The 20,339-nt window shown below is 49.3% G+C and overlaps 1 protein-coding gene across 3 annotated transcripts in view; it reads right to left on the minus strand.

Moving 5' to 3' along the window:
* Positions 1-4,867: 4,867 nt before the first annotated feature.
* Positions 4,868-20,339, minus strand: part of NCAM1 (neural cell adhesion molecule 1) — a 176,531-nt gene continuing 161,059 nt past the window's right edge. For 2 of the 3 annotated variants that reach the window (XM_063311498.1, XM_063311499.1), the window contains 2 exons: positions 18,981-19,161; positions 15,248-15,635 (listed from right to left, as the gene is read on the minus strand). In XM_063311498.1, coding sequence (XP_063167568.1) covers positions 15,556-15,635; positions 18,981-19,161 — 261 coding nt within the window. In that variant the 3' untranslated portion in view covers positions 15,248-15,555. Of the gene's footprint in view, positions 4,992-6,471; positions 7,228-7,969; positions 8,087-9,159; positions 9,368-15,247; positions 15,636-18,980; positions 19,162-20,339 lie in introns of those variants that run through there. The other variant, XM_063311500.1, reaches the window with a different exon arrangement.

Raw genomic sequence — 20,339 nt, forward strand, 5'->3', positions numbered from 1 at the left:
TTCTTTGTCTAATATATTGTATGATAAAACACGTTTACTGTACTACAAGAAGTATGAATGCTAGGTAGATATATATGTATGGTGCATACATATCTAAATGTACACATTGTAAACAGTGGGCTGTTGGTCCCTCTTCAAAGTTTGTGTCCCCTTAGAAAATAAAATATACAGATATAAACATAACATGAGCACGAAGACTCCATTAAAAAAAAACAAGAAAGAAAAGAATGCCCTTTCTGAATTAAGCCCAGAACGATCCCCAAGCCAATCCTTTCCCTGCAGAAGGGGGACTCGGAGAAGAAGGGATGGCCGTCTGCTGAACAGGACATGGAGTTGTCCCATTAAGACAGTGTTTTTCAACCTTGGCAACTTGAAGACGGGTAGACTTCAATTCCCAGAATTCCCCAGCCGGCATGGCTGGCTGGAGAATTCTGGGAGTTGAAGTCCACCCGTCTTCAAGTTGCCAAGGTTGAAAAACACTGTCTTAATGGGAAACCCTGCATTAAGAGCTCTCCAGCAGACAGGCGCTCCCATGCCAAGCAGCTCTCAAGGATGCTGTTGCTGTGGCCGCAGCGCAAGGAAGAAGGAGCCACGGCCCCCAAACAGGTCCTCACTCCTGCTTGGCAAGCTACGTTGTTTGCCAAGGACTTAGCTTTTACCCACAGGGTTCCATTCTGGCTCTAACATCGCCCAGCTTTGAGGCAGGCAAGCTTGCCATCCACGCGAGGGGAGCAGCTCTCATGAGGTGTCCCCATCTGGCTCCCTCTTAAATGGACGGGGAGGGGGATTGTGTGGAAAGAGAAAGAATTTCCACTGTGCCCATCACCCTCTGCCTTCTTGTTAGCTGCTTGGAGCCTAAGGACACGTGAGGAAGGGCTGGCGAAGCAGGTCTGCGTTTTGCCCGGGGATGAAGCCAACCTTTTGGGACCCCTCTCCTCTTCCGCAGGCACCCTGCGTGTCCCTGCCCTCGTGAGCCTTCTCCGGACCACCTTTCAGGGCTCCAGTCCACCTGCTTCTCCCTCTCTGAACGCCCGGGGCCTCCTCCACATGAGGATGAGTGTTGGATGGATGGGCTGGCTGAAAGAGGGCCTCCGTGTCCACCCCCCGAGCTGAAGGCAACCACAACAGAACAAAAGTCCCTATATTGAGCAAACGGACAAGACTTCTTCTTCACCGTTTGAAATCATAACCGAGAAACGCAGCTTCAAACAACTGGGCACGCGGAGACTCCGGTCCTTAGCAAACGCACGGCCCCGTTTCCTGAGGCTGGCTTCCTGGACCCGCCGCCCCTCCCTTGGCCCCGTGTCTGCAGCCCAAGGAATGTTACATATCACGTTCAGTTTCACAGGTTTTACATTTATTTAAAGGCTACTCTGTGGTCAAGAACAGCTGTTTTCTCTCCTTTTTTACATAACCTGAAACCAAGAGCTCATCTTTCGGATTTTTCTTGATCACCCAAACTATTCCTGCTACGCTTTCCACATCCGAACTATGTTGAAGGTTTTTTTTTCTTTTTTAGATTTAAAAAAATTTGATACTATGACAAAGAACACATTTCACATTAAGATATTCACGCACCCACAGTGCACAAGCTTGCAGATCTAATGATTTTAAAAAAAAGAAAAAAAAGAAAAAAAGTGTTTTTTACAAAAGGGCTGGCCTTTCCACCTCTACATCCCTTTTTCCACATTCCCATTTGCAGAATAGTATTTTTTTCCAAAAAGCTAAATCACAGTTTTGGGCACAAGACCACTGCAGAAATCGGTGAATGCTCGGTTTGCACCTACCTGTCTTTTGCCATGATACGAGTAGTCCTTGCGTTCAAACAGCACTACTCCGGCAAGTAAAAACCAGACCGCTGAATGCTTTATGCGATCCACTTATTATTTTGACAAGATTGAGCATTCCAAAACAAAGTTCAGTGTTTTTAAACTATTGGAGGTTTCCTAAGGACTTACTTTCTCATCAGCAGTCAGTATCCCCACCTTTTGCAAACCCTTTTGGCCAGATTTTTGCATTAGGCAAGGGAACTGCTGCACAACAGCCCAGAAGACACCTCGCCCCGTTCGCTTCAGGACCTGGGAAGACAGTCGAGGGAGAGCCACCACCCTGGGCATGAGACCCTTCTCAAAGCACACCTGCACGAGATGCAGCCTTGGAGGCATCAAAGCCCCCTGGAGCCGTGCCTGAGGATGCCACCCCTGAGCATCTTACTCTGCCAAAACAACCCCCGTGGTTTTACACAGGACTGCTTGAAAGACGCACAAGTTGCCCAGCACCGATATTTGCTGGCCCTCCTGCCTGCATTGCTCCCCTGCCAAACATAGCAAGTGCCTTAAGCGGGAGAGTCTCACTACATTTAAAACACTACCTAGGCTGAAAGGAAACTGGGTTTTACCTAAGAAGAGAGGATGGGTATGTGGGGCCAGCCTCTGACTTCTGGCTCACCTAAAGCTCATGCAAGGGTTCCTGGAGAGGGACACGCAAACACGAGAAACGTGGAACCCACGCCCTGTGCCACCGCAGAGCAGGGCTTAACCCTAAGCCAGCAACGTCCTTTCCAAAGGGGTAGAATGGTCAGAAGCCCCAACGGCCTGCCAGCCTTGCCGAAGGTTGAGCACCTTGCACCCACGCCCCCTGAAGGAAGATCTTAGCTCTAACTATATTGATTCTGGACAATCCAGAACAAGCTCTCCTGGGCAGGTCCTTCTGAACTGAGCGGGAGCCGGCAATGCCAGGGCAGCGGACCTAAGCCCCTGGCCCCACGCTTCCTGCGGCACAGCTTCCCTCGTTGAATGGCTTCTCGTTCCACGGCCAGGAACCAGGATGGACACCCATCGGAACTGCCGCCAGAGTCTGAGTGACCTTGGAGTTGAAGCTTGGGGTGGGCTGCAACTGTGCCGGCCCGTCCAGCCCCCCGGCCCAGGAAGCAAAGTCAGTCTGTACATTCTTTAAGACAGATTTACAGTTCTTACATCCCAGCCTGAGGCATATTTATATACATACATTTGGACTGCACTCCAACAGACCTCCAGGGATCCTCCTTCCCAGTGTCACAATAGCATTCTCAATGTTCAACTTGGCCCACAGAGTCAGCTTTCATGACATTTGCATTTACAGTATGATTATTCTTCAGAAACAATGCCACGATTAGCTGGCTCCTGAAATTCAACATAATATAATTCATCAAATATATTAAGTTAGGAAGGAAGGGTTATCAAAAGCAGGAAGCCCCACTGCCCCCAAATTGTGGACATGAGTTACATACCCATACATATCCAAATCCCCCTATTTTTCAGCAGAGAACAGGGGGAGCTCATCTTACAGACATCCCCACATCTCCTCTGGAGGTGACAGATCAAGGATTCCCTATGTAGGATTGCATTAAAAGCAGCCTTGAGTGTAAGCTGGTGAGGAGGAACCACCCATGCATAACCCAGGCCATTGTGAAGCATAACCTGCCTGGATTCCGGGGGGCAAGTTAAGCACCACATGAGGATATTTTCCCTTCAACTCAAGCACTTCTTAATTCTTCTTTGTGGGACTAAACTTCTGCTTTCCAAAACTGCACTTCCTTCAATCGCATGCTAAGAGTTACCTGCATGTTTCTCAAAGGACTAGCTTGGACCAAGACACCAGCTGGCCCTTAATTAGCCCATCTCTATAAAAAGAAGGATAAAGGAAAGGGGGTTACTTGATTTTCTTACTTTAGTAAGAATTTAAAATAAAAATAATTAAAAAAGATAAAGGGGAAACGTCTACTGTAAACATCCATATTTTAAAATGTCTCCCTCTGCAAAGCAAGCATGCTGGTCCACCTATTATCTATATAGCCTGCATTTTATTCTCTCTGTCAATCTCTCTCTCTCTCTCTCTCTCTCTCTCTCAAAAGGCAGCTATTTTACATAGACTTTTAAACACAACAGTTTTTAAAAACATTTTGTTGACTGTAAACACTGGAAGAAAAAATGTTGGCAAAACAAATCAACAAAAATAACCCCTCCCCCACAAAACAGAAGAAAACAAACCAAGAATACTGCAGTTTGAAATATACATTCCCAAAGCTGCCCAATGCGTTCTTCCTAAATGGAAATACAGGAATTAAAACTAAGATCCAAAGGGCGCAGTCAGCTGCGAACATCTCCCAGGAGACCCATGGAAATGGACACAGGTGTTCTGCTCATTGCCAGGGGGTCTCCCCCCAGAGACGAGGCGCAACTGGGCCTCCAGGCTTTTGAAATCAGGACAGGATTCAGCTGGGGAGGATGAACACACCTTTGGGAACAGAATGGATTCAAAACAGACCAGGGAAAAAGAGGGAGGAAATGGCAATTTACTCAGGAGACTTTACAGGTTTTCCTCAACTTAGCTGGACCATATAAAAAGAAAAGATTTGTGACTGGCTGTACCATTCTGCTCAGCCACGGCATCCTAATTCTGTTCTGGTCCTCCCTAAATTTACAGTATTTGGTTTGGTTTCATTTAAAACTCTGCATGGACCTTTTGCACGACTCTCTGCTGTTCTACTGAGGCTGCGGACTTCCGTCCTTGAAGAAGTAGTAGTAGAAAAAAAAAAGCATTTTCCTTTTCTCTTAAAAGCAAGTGCACACGGAGTAAGATTCTTTCTACAAACCTACCCAAACAAACAAAAAGCAAACGAACAAAAAACGAGCCCTAATAAAACAAACCCCCCATAACCAAACACATTTCCCCCATTGTATGCATTTTTTTTGTCTGTTTTCTTTTAAAAAAGGCAAAGACACTAGAGGAATGAGATGTGTATTTCGTGTTTTAAATGCTCGGGTGAAGCTGTTCTGTCATTTTTTTTTCCAATTCCCGCCTGCGCTTCCCTCAGCCCCTGCGCCCGTCATGCTTTGCTCTCGGCCTCCTGTGTTTGTGGGGCTTCGGCGGGGACCGTCTTCACCTCTGCGGGAGCCGCCTTGGCTTCTGTGGCGGGGACTGCCGGCTTTTCTTCTGCTACGGGGTTCTTCCTGTTTGGGAAACCAGAAAAACACAGCAGGTTAAAGGAAGGTCCGTGATGCCTGTTTCAACCAAGCCGGCAGGGGAGGACAGGGGTGCGCCCCCCTTTTGGCCTCGAGGGGAGGATGCCGGTCCCCCCTCCCAACAAAACAGACACGGCGGCGGCGACGGACGACATTTCAGTCGTTCAGAGTTGCCCTTTTGGAAAGTAGGATCTGGAGGTCCCAGATAAGGACGTCTGGCAAACGGCTTGGCCTGAGATTTCCCACGTTCCGTTTATTTTTTGGTGATGGGGCTTCTTTTTTGCTGTTTTAGGTGCATTACACCAATCCAAGCACTTAACGGACTGGAGGGTGTGGGGCTCCCAACAGGGAAATAAGAAATTGATGAAAAACTACACTGGCCCAACGTGGTAACTCCGCTGGTGGGAAGCTCTAGCGTTCGGGCCATTCAGCCACCATGCCGATTGAAAGACCGGGGTCACCTGCTCCCCGTTCCTGAGCCCAAGACCGCTTTCCTGCTTCTCGTAGCTGGGGTGGGCGGGGAGGACGGGTTGGAAAAGTTTCAAAAGACACAACCTGGAACCATCAGATAATGCCTGATGTTTCCAGTGCTTGAAAAACATCAATCTCTTTTCGTTTCCTATTTGTGGACAGGACAACTGCATATTTAGCAAATGGGTTTGGGTTCAACAGCATAAACATGGGATAGGGATAATTACCATAATTATCTCATCACCGTCAAATCTTTCTCAACAAACACTCCATCACTAGAACCACATTTGTGGATGGGGGCCAGTTCTTTGGGATCCCTTCAGAATCCCGTTTCTTCCAAGCTCCAGCTTCTCTTCGGGAATCTTACGGCTCTTTCACTTTTCAGCCGTTCTCAGCACAGATGCTTTCTGCTCTTTCTGTTGCCCAGGAATCTTAAAGCCCAGGTAGGACAGGAAGTGCCGCTGCCCCCTTCCCAGCCTCCCTCCTGCATGTGTTATGCGTGGCCAGGGGACTGTTAAAACTCCCTTGCCCTCTTTAAATATGCGGTGTTTCTCTGAGTCCAGGAAACAGAGGTGGGAAAAGACCCTTTGGGGATGCCTAGAAGCCACATGGCACGACCCTGCGGCCAGAATGAAACCCTGGACCACTCAAGGCTTGGGCCAGCCAGCTCGACCCTCCCCTCCCAGTGGCGTTAGGAGATCCGACTCCCCCAAGATCAGCAGCACGCCATCTGACGGCACCTCGGCTTCCCTTTCAGGTGGGGAGCCTGAGAGCGAGAGGGGAAAACACCAATTTCACAGCAGGGTTGGGAGGTCAGGGACCGATTCCACACTCCGGCTGCGATGGCATGGTGAGTAGCCACGGCATGGGTTAGCTTGTTTAGAGAAAAAGCCAGGTTAACACACAGAGACGGGGCAAAGCAACAGGCCATCGAACCCCCTGCGCAGCGCGGAAAGAGAAGGGGCATGGCACAAAGAGCACAAGCGGGGAGGCCTACTCTGTCTTGGCAGGTGCGGGTGGCGCCGAGGTCTCCGGGGCGGGAGCTGTGGCACCGGCGTGGGCTTCGGCAGCCGGAGCCGTGGTGCCCAGAGCGGCAAAAACATCCTTGGCGAGGTCAATATCAGGCGTCTTGAAGGTCCCCTCGTCCATTTTAAAGTCCTCGTTCTGAGGAGGGTTCCGGGCCCCCCCCGGGGCAGCCTCGCCTTTCTGGCCCGCGGCGCTCTTCGTCGCCTCTGCCGGACTCTTCGCCGCGCTGGACCGCGCGGCCTCCTTTTCTGGGCTCCTGGCCCGGGGGGCCTCCCGCGTGGACTCTGAGGAGGCCGGGAGGCTGGCTGGGTTTGAGGGCGGGGGGGCGGCCACAGGGCCCTTGGGAGCCTCGGGCCCTTTGGCAGTGGGGCTGGGGCTCAACACCGCCCCTTGGTGGCTGAGGACACTGGAGGACAGGCTGCCAGGGGCGGGAGGGGAGGCGGGGGTGTCGCTGAGGTCCACCAGGGGTGCCACTCGGGGGGCGGAGGCGGGCGGGGGCGAGGAGGCTGCCGCCGCTTTGGAAGGCGTGGCCTGGCTGGGGGCCGCGGCGATGGAGTTGGGCAGGGGGGTGTCTGGCAGCGTGATGCTGGAGGTGAGCGTGGTGGTCTCGCTGGTGGGACTGTTTTGGGCAGTGGCGAAGGTCTCGGTGATGGTGTCGGAGTTGGTGGTGACTGTGGTGACGGATGGCATCATGTCCTCTGTGGCTGCCACGGTGTCGGCAGGGTGCCTGTGAGAAGGGTAGGAAGGCGGGGGGGGGGAGAGAGGCAGGGACAGCCGTCAACGTCGCAAGCGGCCGGAGGAGTCAATGCAACAGCCGGAATCGCATGCGGTTATTTGTGCACAGAGGGAGGGAAGGAAGGAAAGAAACAGAGGCAAGAGGATCGAGCCCGAGGACATGAATCTGGCCAGGAAGGGGCCGCAACGTCACACGCGTCATGGCGCCCAAGATGCAACTGATGCAAATACGTAATTTGTGTCATTTGCACTATGACACCATGATGACCCCGGCACCCCCATGGAGGCTCATGGGAAGGGTCTCCACAGATGAGGGGGCAATCCTGAGCTTTTAATTAAGCAGGCTGAGAAAGAGGACAGAACAACACTCCCTGTTGGCGACTCTCAGCCTGCGTTTGCCTTGAGCTGCCACTGCTCCACGGACATTTCTCCTCACTCACCCTGCTCGGTGTCTCTACGTGCCAACTGAGGCCATAGATAAAACAGACTCTGGGCCACAGAAAAGGAAAGGCACTGCTCTTTCAAGGCCCCAAAGGCCCTTCCATTTCTCTCGTGGGATCGCCAGACTTCCAGATGCTGGACCTGCTTCCGCAGCGACCTTGATGCCCTTCTCACCCACGCTCACTTCTGGCATCAAATGGGTGCGCTGGCAACAGGCCCACAGAGACCTGGGGCACAAAGAGCATCCTCGCTTCCTCCTCTTCCAGGGAAATTGGCACCCCCTCCCCACCTACTCTGGTTCAGTGAGCGGGGTGGTCTCATTCGGTTCGGTGTGTTTGCCTCCGTCGTGATTTGGGGTCCGTTCCTCCTCCGTCCGCACCTCGACAATGGGCTCTTTCGATTCGTCTTTCCTGCAACGGAGTGAAGGGTTCAGATTTGAAGCCTTGACATTTGCTCCCTGAAAGCATCTCTTACTTGCCCCTTTCCCCCTCGTTGCATTGCTGGTGGACGACGAATTCAGAACTCTGGCCCACCCCTTCCCTTCTGGCCCCTCTCGCTTGCAGAACGACGCAGAGCGTTGTGGAAGCTCGAAGAGGCAGGGCTGTGCTAAACGTCTGCACTTAGTGCGACACAGCGGCAGCCTAGCGGCGGGAAGAGGAAAAACGCTTCGTTTCTGTACTGGACGAGGAGAGACAGCTTGCTCTCCAAACTGCCCAGCATGGACATTCAAAGTATCCCATACTTTGCCAATTGCCCACTTGGCTTCTGCGCTTCCACTTTTTCATCTCCAGAAGGGAAACTTGTGGATTGCTCGAAGGGGAGTCAAGCTGCCCCTCCTCACTTGGCTGGGCAAAATTTCTAGTGACCAAGCAAATAACTCAGAACAAGGCTGCTTTAAGTTGCAGTGTTCTGCAGACTCACAGTTTGAAGCTGATCCAGCCCTCAACATCTCCAGTTAAAAACCTTTCTGGGTGAGCTTGGAAAGGACTTCAGGAGCTACGGTTCAAAGGTGCATTATTGGGTTAAACTAGCAGATTCCAACGTTTGGGGCTGGTCTGCATACGGTGTTTGGAACTCAGAAAGCATGATAGCTGCACTGGCAAAATAGCTGCAAATTTAGCGGAAGGCCAGCTGGGCGAGGATGCCCCCTGCTACCCTTGCTGCTCCCTTTTCTGGGCAGGAGGAAATGCGATCAGGTAAGAGCAACAGGTGTCAAACCCTTCGTTGTTTATCTTCTGATCATTCTGATGGAGCTCACGTGGGGCTCGGATCCACTGAGGAGCAAACACAACGCTGGTGACCGCCCCTGCTTTTGGCAGCTGCCAGCTTCCACACCTGATCTACATAGGTGGGGTCTGCATCCCTGGGGCACTAAGGACAGAACAGAGACCCCGCAAACTAGGAGAGTCTACCGGAGCTCGCCATGTTCCGCTATGGATCGAGTGCAGGGGAGAGGAGATGGAGCAGGCATCCAGGTACTCACGAGAAGGCTGCCTTGCCCTCTTCCATGTCCTTCCCCTTTGCGCCGGGACCTGGCTTGCCACACAGGTTGACGGCAATGCACATGAAAAGGCCGCACTTGTTCAGGAAATAGCAGGTGACGTCCACGGCCACCAGCAGGAGGACAAAGATGACGATGAGGATGCCCACAATGGCTGCTGTGCCCAGTCCCGATGTTGGGGTTGTGCTGGCTTTAGACCACAAAAGGAAGCGGAGAAAACAGTATGAGCAAGGAGGCAACACCACAGGCCTCAAGCAGCACGGTCTGCTTGGCTCAGGGAGACATGCATCTCCTCTCTCTAGGCCAGGGTTTCTCCACCAGGGTCCCGTGGATCTCTATGGTTCTGCGAGAGGTCCCTAGGGGTTCCCTGGGAGATCACAATTTATTTCAAATCTTACTTCAAATTTGGGCAACTTCACATTAAAGAGGTCAGTTTCAGTCTTCATTTTTAGTTTAAGACCACTCTTCATGCATATATAAAGGCCTACCCATGAAACAAATATAATAATTTTGTAACTTCTGGCCTATATCTGAGCCCAAAAGTGCTGGAGTTCCCCGAGGCCTGGAAAATATTTCAAGGGCTCCTCCAGGGTCAGAAGGTTGGGAAAGGCTGATCTAAAGCAAAGCAGATGAAGACCAATGCAGCGCCTGCCTGTGCCTGGGATTGGTGGGTTTGGGGAGAAGGAGGCCCCTGCAACTTCTAAGTGCATGATTCCTGCAAAAACTCCTTTTGAGGTTGGAGCAAAGACCTGAAGGCTATGGAGGAAGCACCATACAAATAGATGGCTTTGGGTTATCTATATTACATTTTACGATGCTATTCTTTAAAGGATTTCAGTTCTTCTGCAACTGTATTTTTTCACTTGTTACGGTATCACAAGTTTTTACATACTTCTTACATTCTGATTTTGCAATACTTCCCGTAGGTGGTTAAAGACCAACAGAAAAGACATTTTGCTCCAAGAACATGAGCCGGGAGCCGTCTTTGGGGTTCTTCTGTGGGACCTGTTGTATCAGAGCACACAGGGGTGCTGGATGTAGTGCTGACGGATCCCCCACCTCCACTCAGATGCCTTCTTGCCTCCTTCACCAGGGAGACTGCAGTTCTGCTGAAGGCAGAACGGGACCTACTCTTCCTCTGCCCCGCTCTGGCCTATGCATTAGAAGTCCGTTCAGGGCTCTGGAGCAGGACTGTGCCCACCTGATTGGCTCGATGCCAAGATCTACAATTAAACAACTCCATCTGTTCTGGAGAGGACAGGGAGGAGACACCGTGTGCATGCTCCTCCTCTATTACAGCCTAAAGTCATGCAGGGAGCAGCATTCTTGTCCCTGCCTCCTCTCTCTGAGGAAAGAGTTTAGCAGGCATGTCAAGGTTTTGCTTCTTCTCATCTCAATTTTCCACGATGGACATTCGAAATGAGCTATTTTCCATGGCAAATGTTTCTGGATGCAATTTTCACCTCAGCTTATTTGGTGAAGAAAGCATTTGTGGGCCCCGCAGAGCAACCTCTGTCATGCATGCACATGGCACTCTTCTTAATGGGCCCACAAAGCCGTAACTGTAGGAAAGAACCTCACAGCTAAACTACTCAGGACTGGAATGTCTCCACCTAAAATCTTACAAATTGGGTGGACTGTCGCCTTCTGGCATTACTTGGAAGCTTTCTGGAGGAATCTGGGTTAAGTTGTGCTGCAACTGTATCCTGGGCTATCTGGGCCTGATCCAGCACACAATGTCTTCTGTGCAGAAGAATGAATGCAAAGCTGCTGAGATTTCAGTTTTGTAATCATTCTCCCCACGTGGTCCTTGGTCAGGTACTTCTTCTCTTGAGGAGCAGGAGCTGGCCCACCCGCAGCAGGTGGGTTGGGGCTCCCCGAGCCAACCGTTCTTCCTGAAAGGAGGCAACGGCCCTGCCCTGCCCGCAGGGGATTTATTTACTTATCTGAAGCGCTGCCGTACCAGATCCCATTGAAACAAAGAAACTCAGAGTGGTTTACAATAAAATGTAAACTGCTGTTTAAAAACAAATTATAAAAGCATACATTGAAACAGTGTATAAAAACAACCTAAGTACTAATGTAAACATTTCAGCAATAAATGAAAACATAAGCAGGGATAGCAAGTTCTGGATCACAGCCCTGACTGCAGCACCTTAGCAGGAGAGGCACCCAAAGGGGCCCTCTGAAGATGCTCTTACGGCACTTGCTGGGGCAGACAAAAACAGGCTTTCCTTCGAGCTGGCTGGGGAATTCTGGGAGTTGAAGCCCACCCATCTTAAAGTGGCCAAGGTTGAGAAACCCCGGCCTAGACATAGCAGACCTTTAGCAGGGAGCCCCCTGGACAAGTTCACTGGCTGCCTTCTGTGGGACCGGAGTGGGGCGAGCTGGCTCCTCCGGTTTGCCCCTGTGCCGTCCTAACAGTCCTGATGCAGGAAGGAACGCTTTATCGCGTTCAAGTCATCCTCACACGTTCAAATCACTGACAGAACCTCTCTCAGTGAAAAGTTAGTTAGGGAAAGGCGGTTTTGCTCCACGAGAGAAGGCATCAGTCTGGGGATGGCTTGGTGCAGCGCCCAGGGACACGATCCACCAGAAATCCTTCTTCAAAAGCCAATTCAGTTCCACTGGTAAGGCACATAACGGCATGGGCCTGTTACTGGAAGGTCAAGATGGGCGAGCATTTCCCAAGCCTGTGACCGCTAGTTATGGCCACCTTTGTCTGCCAATGGGGGTCTACAAAACAGAGTCAAGGGCTAAAAGCACCTCTCCCCCCGCTCCCCCCAGTAGGAAGCAGCCAACGGTTCCCATCGAGAAAAAGGGGAGGCTGGTTGGTGTGCACAGTCTGTTTTCTCTCCCTTGCACACCCCTTTCTTCTGACCCACCACAGTGTGCTGTTATTACAAAACTTTCGAACTGTGGTGTTAATTCAAATATGATTTGTTTCCGGGGCGCCCTGAGAAGAATGCACAAAAAAGACCTCTGGAACTGTTGCACTGCACATGATCTGCAACTTCTTACAGCTGAGCAACACAGGAGCAGCCCCACCACGACAACAGCACATTTGCCACAACTGAGACAGAACCTGCTATTGTGTAATCCAGGCTGGGGGGCAAGGAGTGGGGTGCTGAAAGCCGACTGCACCTCGTCGCCCTTCGCACCTGCAAACCGGCCCATGCAGTGATAGTGCCTGGGAAGATGAATCTTTCCTGTCATGTGCCACAACTTTCCCTCCATCTCCCAGGTAGGTATCACAAGGAAGGCTCATGAATTTTCCATGAGCATGACAACGAAATGATTTGTTTTCTTGGCTGCAGAAAAAGAGAAAGTTCTTTGATACTACTGCCACCTCCACCCCAAAACAGGGAAAAAGCAACAGCTATTTTTGGCCCACTGAGAAGTGGTTTTGATACAGCTATGCATTTTTAAAAAATCAAGTATCTTATATAACCTCCCCCCCCCTGCTTTTTTTTAATGCAAATGTGCAAACGTAACAAAAGACTTCAACAAAATTGCTATGACTAAGCAGGACTGGGTGAATAGCCTATATGCACCAGCACAGAGGGGCACAGACGTTGGCAGGCCAGGACGCACGGATTAGTGCAGTCTGGGAGGACCAACGCGGAAGAGTGAGGTTGGGAAACGCAGGCCTGGATTATCTGGTCTAGGGCCTGAACTCACTGCCCGTGTCCCCCTGGGCATTCCTCCTAAGCAGCACTGGCAGGCAGCCGCCTCGAGTGTTCGGCCTTCCTCCTGAGAAGCCAGTTGGGACTGGGATAAAATACGGAGATAGCAGACCTCAATAACAGGAGCCAAGGCATATTTTGAGAGGGAAAAGAGAGTACTTGTTGCAAAATGAACGAAAAGCTGATTCTTAGTGCAGAGTTTTCTCGCTAGAAAAAAACTCACGGTATCAGTTTGGCTTTAGGAATGCAGGATCTCAAGAATCCAATTTTTCACTGGCAACTGATGTTTAACTGCTCATTTCAAGTACTCAGTGAGATACTCACTCAGTGAGCAGTCGTTTCTGGATGGCCTAGAGTTTTGGTCTCGTTCTTGCTAGGGCACTTGGGGTGCTACCCTCCCCGCCCCACAAGGCCTTGCTGATTAAATCGAGGGTCGCAAATTGGACGGAAGCTTGGACTTTGCTGAGTCCCGAAGCATGGATGATAAGCCACAAGCAGTCTTAATAGGATGGAGAGACTTCATATATGATGATCTGCATATTGTGTGACTTTTATCCCTTGCCATCAACAGATGATCTCACACCCAGACAGTGACAGCAGAAAATTTCACCTCAAGCAGAATTCCAGTCAGATTCCCAGAACCCCACTCGATCAGAGGATCAATTTTCAGTTCAAATGCAGGACCCTCCAATTTTTACTGTATTTCAGGGTGGCTCCAGATACAAGCACTATCACTAAACTGTATGAGACCACACCATTTTGAAAGGGTCTTCCCAATTCCAGTCCAGACATTTTGGCCAGCTAGAATGTTTCCAAACCTCTGGAAAGGGACTGGATATCATACATCTTTGCTTATTCTCAGAAGAGGGGCGTCTCCAGCTTTGGGTCCATTAATCTAGGACAAATAGGCAGTACTGATCTGCAGAAAACCTCGTTTACATATGTCTGCCTGGGAATTTCAAGATGGCGGGAAAAAAAACATGAATGGCAGCATACTGAATTTTGAACTGGCGATCATACAGCAGGTTGCCAAAGAGTTTGACAAGTGGCGTATTTCCAGCTGACCATTTAATATTGAAGAGGAGACATAATTATCTCTGGACTTTGTAAACACAGCAGCAGAGGCCCAGATCAGAGACCAGCCCATTGTTTACAAAGCCATTTAGCTTAGCAACTATTCATCCTTCATGTTAGCTGGGACACAGGAAGTAGCCTTTTGAAATGGTCACCACACCCCCAGATTGGGACGTGTGTGTGTGATGGTTAGACATGGTTTGGGTCCTGAAGGGCCAATAGGCAAGACAGAAGACACGGACAAAGAGGCTGTCCCTCAGCTTGCCTCCTCAGCCTAGCACCCTTCCGGTCTGTTGGGTGTTGTGGTCCACTGAAAAGCTGATGCAGGGGAGATGCACACCCACCCACCCATGCATATACAGAAATTAAACTGCTCAGCACCTATATTTAGGACCCATTAAAACAGATCCTGGAAAGGAGTCCAAGAGAAAGGCTAATCTGTCTTAATAAACCAGGGTGCCCCCCTCTTCATGCTTTGCTTCACTTCCCCCAAGGGGTGCCGTGCTGTTCCTTGCTAAACGCACAGGGAAGGCAAGAGATTTTCCTCCATGCCCACTGGCTGAATCGTGACCTTGCCCATGCAGCAGAACGGGGCCATACAGCCTGGAAATGGGGGCACGGTGGCTGCAGATCTTGGACTCCACATAGGAGGACCACTTCAATGTTCGTAAGTGATTCCCTTGGGGAGGGAGAGAATCCAGCTCCATTTCTTGTTACCCAGTGAAAGCCTTCTTATGTAAGGGGCCTTTGGCCCAAACTCACAGCTCTTACAGCCCCACTTTGGTGCAGGGACAGTCCTCTGATAGCTGCCTTCCCCAGCACTGCTTGCCTGACATATGGAGGTTCTGTTCCCATCAACCTCATCCAGCACGGGGATGATGGCAGTGAAAGCTCAACAAAGTTGCTGGGCACCAGGTTGGGGAATGGTGTGGGAACACTATGAACTGTGCTGCTGGGTGTCCTGGGCAAGGAGACGAGCCAAAGGCACCGCTTCTCCCAAGGCCTCCCAAAGGCACCACTTCTCCCAAGCTGGAGCTCCATGGGAGAAGGCACCGCTTCTCCCAAGGCCTGGCAGACCCTGGTGGGAGGGGTCCCCCAGGGACATGAACACAGCTAATCCGCAGGCTTATATTTTGCACCTCCTTTGACGTGACTGTTCTTTCTTTCTTTCTTTCTTTCTTTCTTTCTTTCTTTCTTTCTTTCTTTCTTTCTTTCTTTCTTTCTCTTTCTTTCCTTTCTTCTAGGACAGGCAAGGATGAACAGTGATGTGCAGAAATGGCAACCCGTTTCAGAAAATCAACTTTTTCCCATTACGATTTCAAAAGTGTAAGCGATCCATTTTATTTTTCACAGCCAGTGGCTAAAAAGGGAGCCATTGTACTTCCGGAGAGACATGCAGATAATCTTAAACATACCCAATCTAAAATGCTTTCTTCTCCTTCCTCATTACAAAATAGCAAATCTCTCTGCCAAAAAGAAAAGACCCTCTTCTGCTGCCTCCCACCCCCACCCCCGAGCAGGCGCGGTCCTCGGAAATAAGGAATTCTCTCTTGGCGTCCGGCCTCGGAGGCAAAGCCGGGGCGGGTCTTCCAAAAGCAGCCGCTGTCGGCCAGAGTTCCTAACAGAGCAACAGCAGAGCTGCCGGGATCAGCAGCAGCGAGGCCCAAGGAGACGGAGCGGCCGGCGTTCCCAGGGTTGCTGCAGCCACCAAGGGGGTTCCCGGGATTAGGGAATTAGGACCGTTTGAAAATGATCGGTTTTGAAAGGAAAATGTTGGCGCGTGTGGAAAGATGGATGTTTCCGTGGGGATCCAAAGTGGCACGTATGACAACGGAAACACGGAAGGAACAACAACGGGGGAAAGGGGTCGGGGATAAAAAAAAGAGAGAGAGAGAAAGAGAGAGAGAATAGATAAAAGAAAAAATAGGTCATAAATATAGAAAAAAACGGTAAGAATTTTAAAAGTTTCTGTCTAACTCAGTATAAATTAAAAAAAACGTTCAAAAAGTTAGAAGAATAGAGCAGCAGCAGCAGCAGCAGCAGCAGCAATAATGATAACGGAAAAGCATGACTGGGAAGCCAGCAGCAAGAGGGAGACGTGGGTTGGGGTTAGGGTTAAGGGCAGCTGACAAGTGGCAGGGGATCCTCGCCGTGGGGCTGGGGAAGAGGCTGGGGGGATTTGGCATCATTTCAGGCTGAAGGGCCCGGCCCTCCCCAGCCCTCTCCCACCCCCCGTGCCCATCACGCGGGGCGAAAAGCAGCATCCGGAATCTGTGAGAATTTGGCTTCCCGCTCAAGAGGGGCCAAGGGCTTTCCCATCCTCTAGGCTTGGCGGACCAAATACAGCTGCATGCAGGGAGTGGATGGAGCCCACCTAATTTATTCAGGGCCTCTGTCGGCATTCAAGAACTATTCTCTTTTCCGGGGGCCTCTGGCCCATCCGCCTGGCCCGCCTGCTGTCAGCCCTGGACTGTGCTCCGGGTCCCTTGAGCAGGACAATGCCTTTCCTTGTCCTGTCCGGCACCTCGCCTGGCATAGAGGTGCTAAAGAAAGGCAACACAACAGTTCTCAGCAAAACCAGGCCCAGGCTCCTCACAGGCGGCTAACTCATGGTTTACTGAATAAGCTACAACTGGATGGTTTCACGTTTCCCTCAACCTGTTAAGCCAAAAGCGAAGAAAACTTATTACAGCTTACTGCAAAGGGTCCTCAGGTCCCTGAGTCCCTTTCCTTGCTTGCTTTCCACCAGCCAAGAGTCATTCAACCCTCTGCTAACCCTAAAATAGTGGCAGGGACCCTGCAACCATCTAGATCAGTGTTTCTCAACCTGGACAACTTTAAGATGTGTGGCCTTCAACTCTCAGAATTCCCCACCCAGCCACACATCTTAAAGTTGCCCAGGTTGAGAAACACTGATCTAGATGTTGCTGAATTACAGCCCCTGCCCCTTCCTAACCATGTTTACTGAGACTGCTTGAAGCTGCAGGCTGGCACCTGGGGGACCAGGCTCCAACTCAGGAGGGCCCTACTGAGCAAATGCACAAGGTCCAGATTTCAGTAGGACTTTCCAACCAGAACACCAAAGTTCAGAGTTAGCCTTCTTCAGATTTTGTCACTGAAATTCGACTTTGAGAGTTTGGGAAATGAAATGTGAGGCATTAATGCCAAATTTCGGCCCACCAGAAGAGATCCAGGCCAAACTGGAGATGTTTTGAGGGGGCTGGGAAAACAACATGAAGGCCAGGGAACAGGCCAAGTTAAGAAGTTGTAGATCCAAATTTTTGCAAACAGAACTGAGTTAAAAATATACCCAGAAGTCAATCTCTCATTCCACTCCCCAGGTAGATTTTTTTCAAATGTAGTCATAAAATTTGTGTCTTTCAGAGAAACCAAGGTGAGGGGCATTAGAATCGCTGATGTGGCCAAATGAAGCATCAGTTGTTTTAGTATGTTACTGAGCATCACTATGATAAAATTGTCCTCAAGTGAAGTATAAATCTTTGGCTGACAAATGATATCAAAGACCCACTGCAGCCTATGTCACAGAGAAGAAAGAAAGAGAGAGAGAGAGAGAGACCACCATGTATTTTTTTTAAGTGCCTTTTCTGTAAGATATCCTCCCATCACTTTCAATTATTTCAAAACTAGGGCTGGCAGGAACTCCAAAGGATGGGGGATTGAGAGGGATAAAAACTGCAGTATTTTTACTGGCTGCCCACCCAAGCAAAATCAATTATACAAAGGAGCTAAATATAAATATATGCTTAATTTGCATCCTGGAATTCAGCTGTTCTTAGCAAAGCGCTTGAATGAACATTCTTAGCAAAATAATAAAGGCGAGATAAAAAAACCCTAAAAAATGCTGAATTTTTATTTGTTTTTAGAACTGAGCTATGATTTCTAGATGTGTAGGAAGCCCCAAATCCTTGAGTATTTTGCTGTCTGATTGTCCTTCCCTCTGGTGACACCATAACGTGCCATAGCATTTTCTAAAGAAGACAGTACATTGAGCCCTTGCTTGAGTTCATGTCATCTGCATTGTTGTTCTGGAATGGATTAAGGGCTTGGCATTTGCCATGCAAACAGTATTTCAACATGCCAAAGCAAGGAATTCAAGACGCCAGTAATGCAAGATCTCTAATAGCAAGGACACCATAGAAGTGAACAACTGGGTGTTCACTCTACTACTCAACCACAACTGCAGCCAGTCTAAGTTCTTGCCAAATTCCTAAACTTGAATTGTCTCTTGCCATGTTCTTAATTTCTTGTCCATTACTGTTTTTTGCTATTTCTAGATATGTGGCAAATGTGAATTGGTTTGATTGTTGGTGATTAATTTTTAAGATCTCCATGGGAAGATTTCACAATCTCCTGTAGTTGCTCATTCCTTCCTTAGGTGACAAAAAATAAACTAATACAAGAGTCACTGAAATGCAAGCCCTTAAATCTTAATGTAGCATCTTCCAAAATATCCAGCTAGAAAATAGGCACTAAAAAGGAAAGGCATAAATTAAATGTGACGCCACAGAAAGAGTCCTGCGCTCCCTGAGCACCTCTTCTGCTCAAACTTCATCCCAAAGATTGTCTAGGGAGAACTTGGGATGAAAAAGCCAGGTGTCTCTGAAGCACAGCTGATCAATGCTTTGTCATACCACTACTGTCTTGGCCCCTGGAAGGGGAAAATAAGCTACAAGTGGAAAAACCAACGAACCAAACTGGCAGTTCCCCCACTTGCTTCTGTGCCTTACCTGGAAGAATCTCACTCAAAAGCCATGCATAACAAACACAACCATTTCAAGATTTGCAAGGGGAACTGATAATAGATGGAGCATACATACCATAGACTAAACAATTTGGTATGTACAAGGCTGAATAACTAAGTTCTAAGATGGATAACCAGTTATGAGGATGACTGAAAGCAAGCAAGTTGCTGAGGAGTTTCTGTTGCTTTTTCTTTGTGGTTTTAAACTGAAGCGCATTAAAGGATGTGGTGCCAGTGCATTAATTTCAAGCAGAAAACAACGGTAGAAAATGGGCTACTACCTGGGATGATGGTAGGCTGTGCAGAGGTCCTGAAAGCATAATGTGCCGGTTTAGATTTCCCTTGCTGGTTCTCTGCAATTACGTAGACCTCATATTCCGCATTCCAGTCGAGGGACTTGAGCATGACGTGATCACTGCCCGAAGGGAGACGGATTTCTGGTTTCCAGTCAGAAGAATGTTTCTGCAGAAAGGTGGAGGGTATCGGGTAAGGGATGGACAGAATAGGGACATGAGGACCCTTTAGCAGGGAACTACTTAAGTTTCAGATTCTAGATATGAAAGGTCAACCCATCCCTTGCATCCTTCAGCTGCTGGCTTTTGCATGAAAGCAATTGTTAATGATCTATGATCAGGCCATCCAGGTTCAATTAACATTAAATCAATCAAGGGAAAATGTATTCTCTAGTATTCTAGGCTGAACCTTGTCCTGCTCATCTGGGGATGCCAAGGGTTGACTAGGGGCCTTCCGCATGCAAAAGAGGTGCTCTGCCCCGGAGCTACAGGCATCCTCTGACATAATGGCATGTTGAAGCTGGAGACAGATTCACATTCTAACTACTTGGCCATTAACAGAACAGCTTCCTGACAGCAACCATGAGTAAGGAGACTGAGGAAGGGTCTGCTGTAGGAATCTAGGAGTATTGACTGAAGCTTTTCCCTGCTCAACACGGAGCATGCCACAGCTAACAGAGTTGTAGAATGATGGGAGGAATGGTAGTGTCTCTTACGGGACATCATGGCACCTACCTAGGGCTTCTAGGCATTTCCATTCCAACAATCTTAGTGCCTAGCAACTCTAGGGAAGAACATCATGCTCTGCAGACCTTCACTGACAGTTGGGCCTCCATAGGCCTTCAAAGACAAGGGCACATAGAAATCATGGATTGCTTTCCTGCTCTTCCATGTTCCCTTTTTCTCAAGCCCATCTGCCTTGGTCTGCTGAACCCAAACAACTATGCACTGATGTTTCCCCAATGGGATGCTAAAAAAAAGAGCTTTGGATGCCAGCAGGATGCCTTATTTCACTTGTGACCAGTGCAGTTTGCAGAGAGACCCCTATGAGCTCAAGGATGAGCACATTCCTACAAAAATTGGGGCATCCAGTTATTTCTGCTAATGCTTTTCCCAACTTCCTTTGCAAAGGAGTAGTAAAGGCATAGGAGTTGAGTGAAAGTTTGCAAAAATAAAACATTTTCAAAGGAAGTTAATGGGGGAGTATATGACAGCTATTTGAAAATATCCAATGCTTCCCCAGAGAACGTAGGAGTGCAAAGTAGCAGAGAAAAGAGAAAAGGAAGGGAAGTACAGCAACATTATAGTAGCATTGTCTTTTAAAACAATGTTCTTCATATTTCTTAA

This window comes from Candoia aspera, chromosome 9 (genome assembly GCF_035149785.1).
Source record: "Candoia aspera isolate rCanAsp1 chromosome 9, rCanAsp1.hap2, whole genome shotgun sequence".
Classification (NCBI taxonomy): Eukaryota; Metazoa; Chordata; class Lepidosauria; order Squamata; family Boidae; genus Candoia; species Candoia aspera.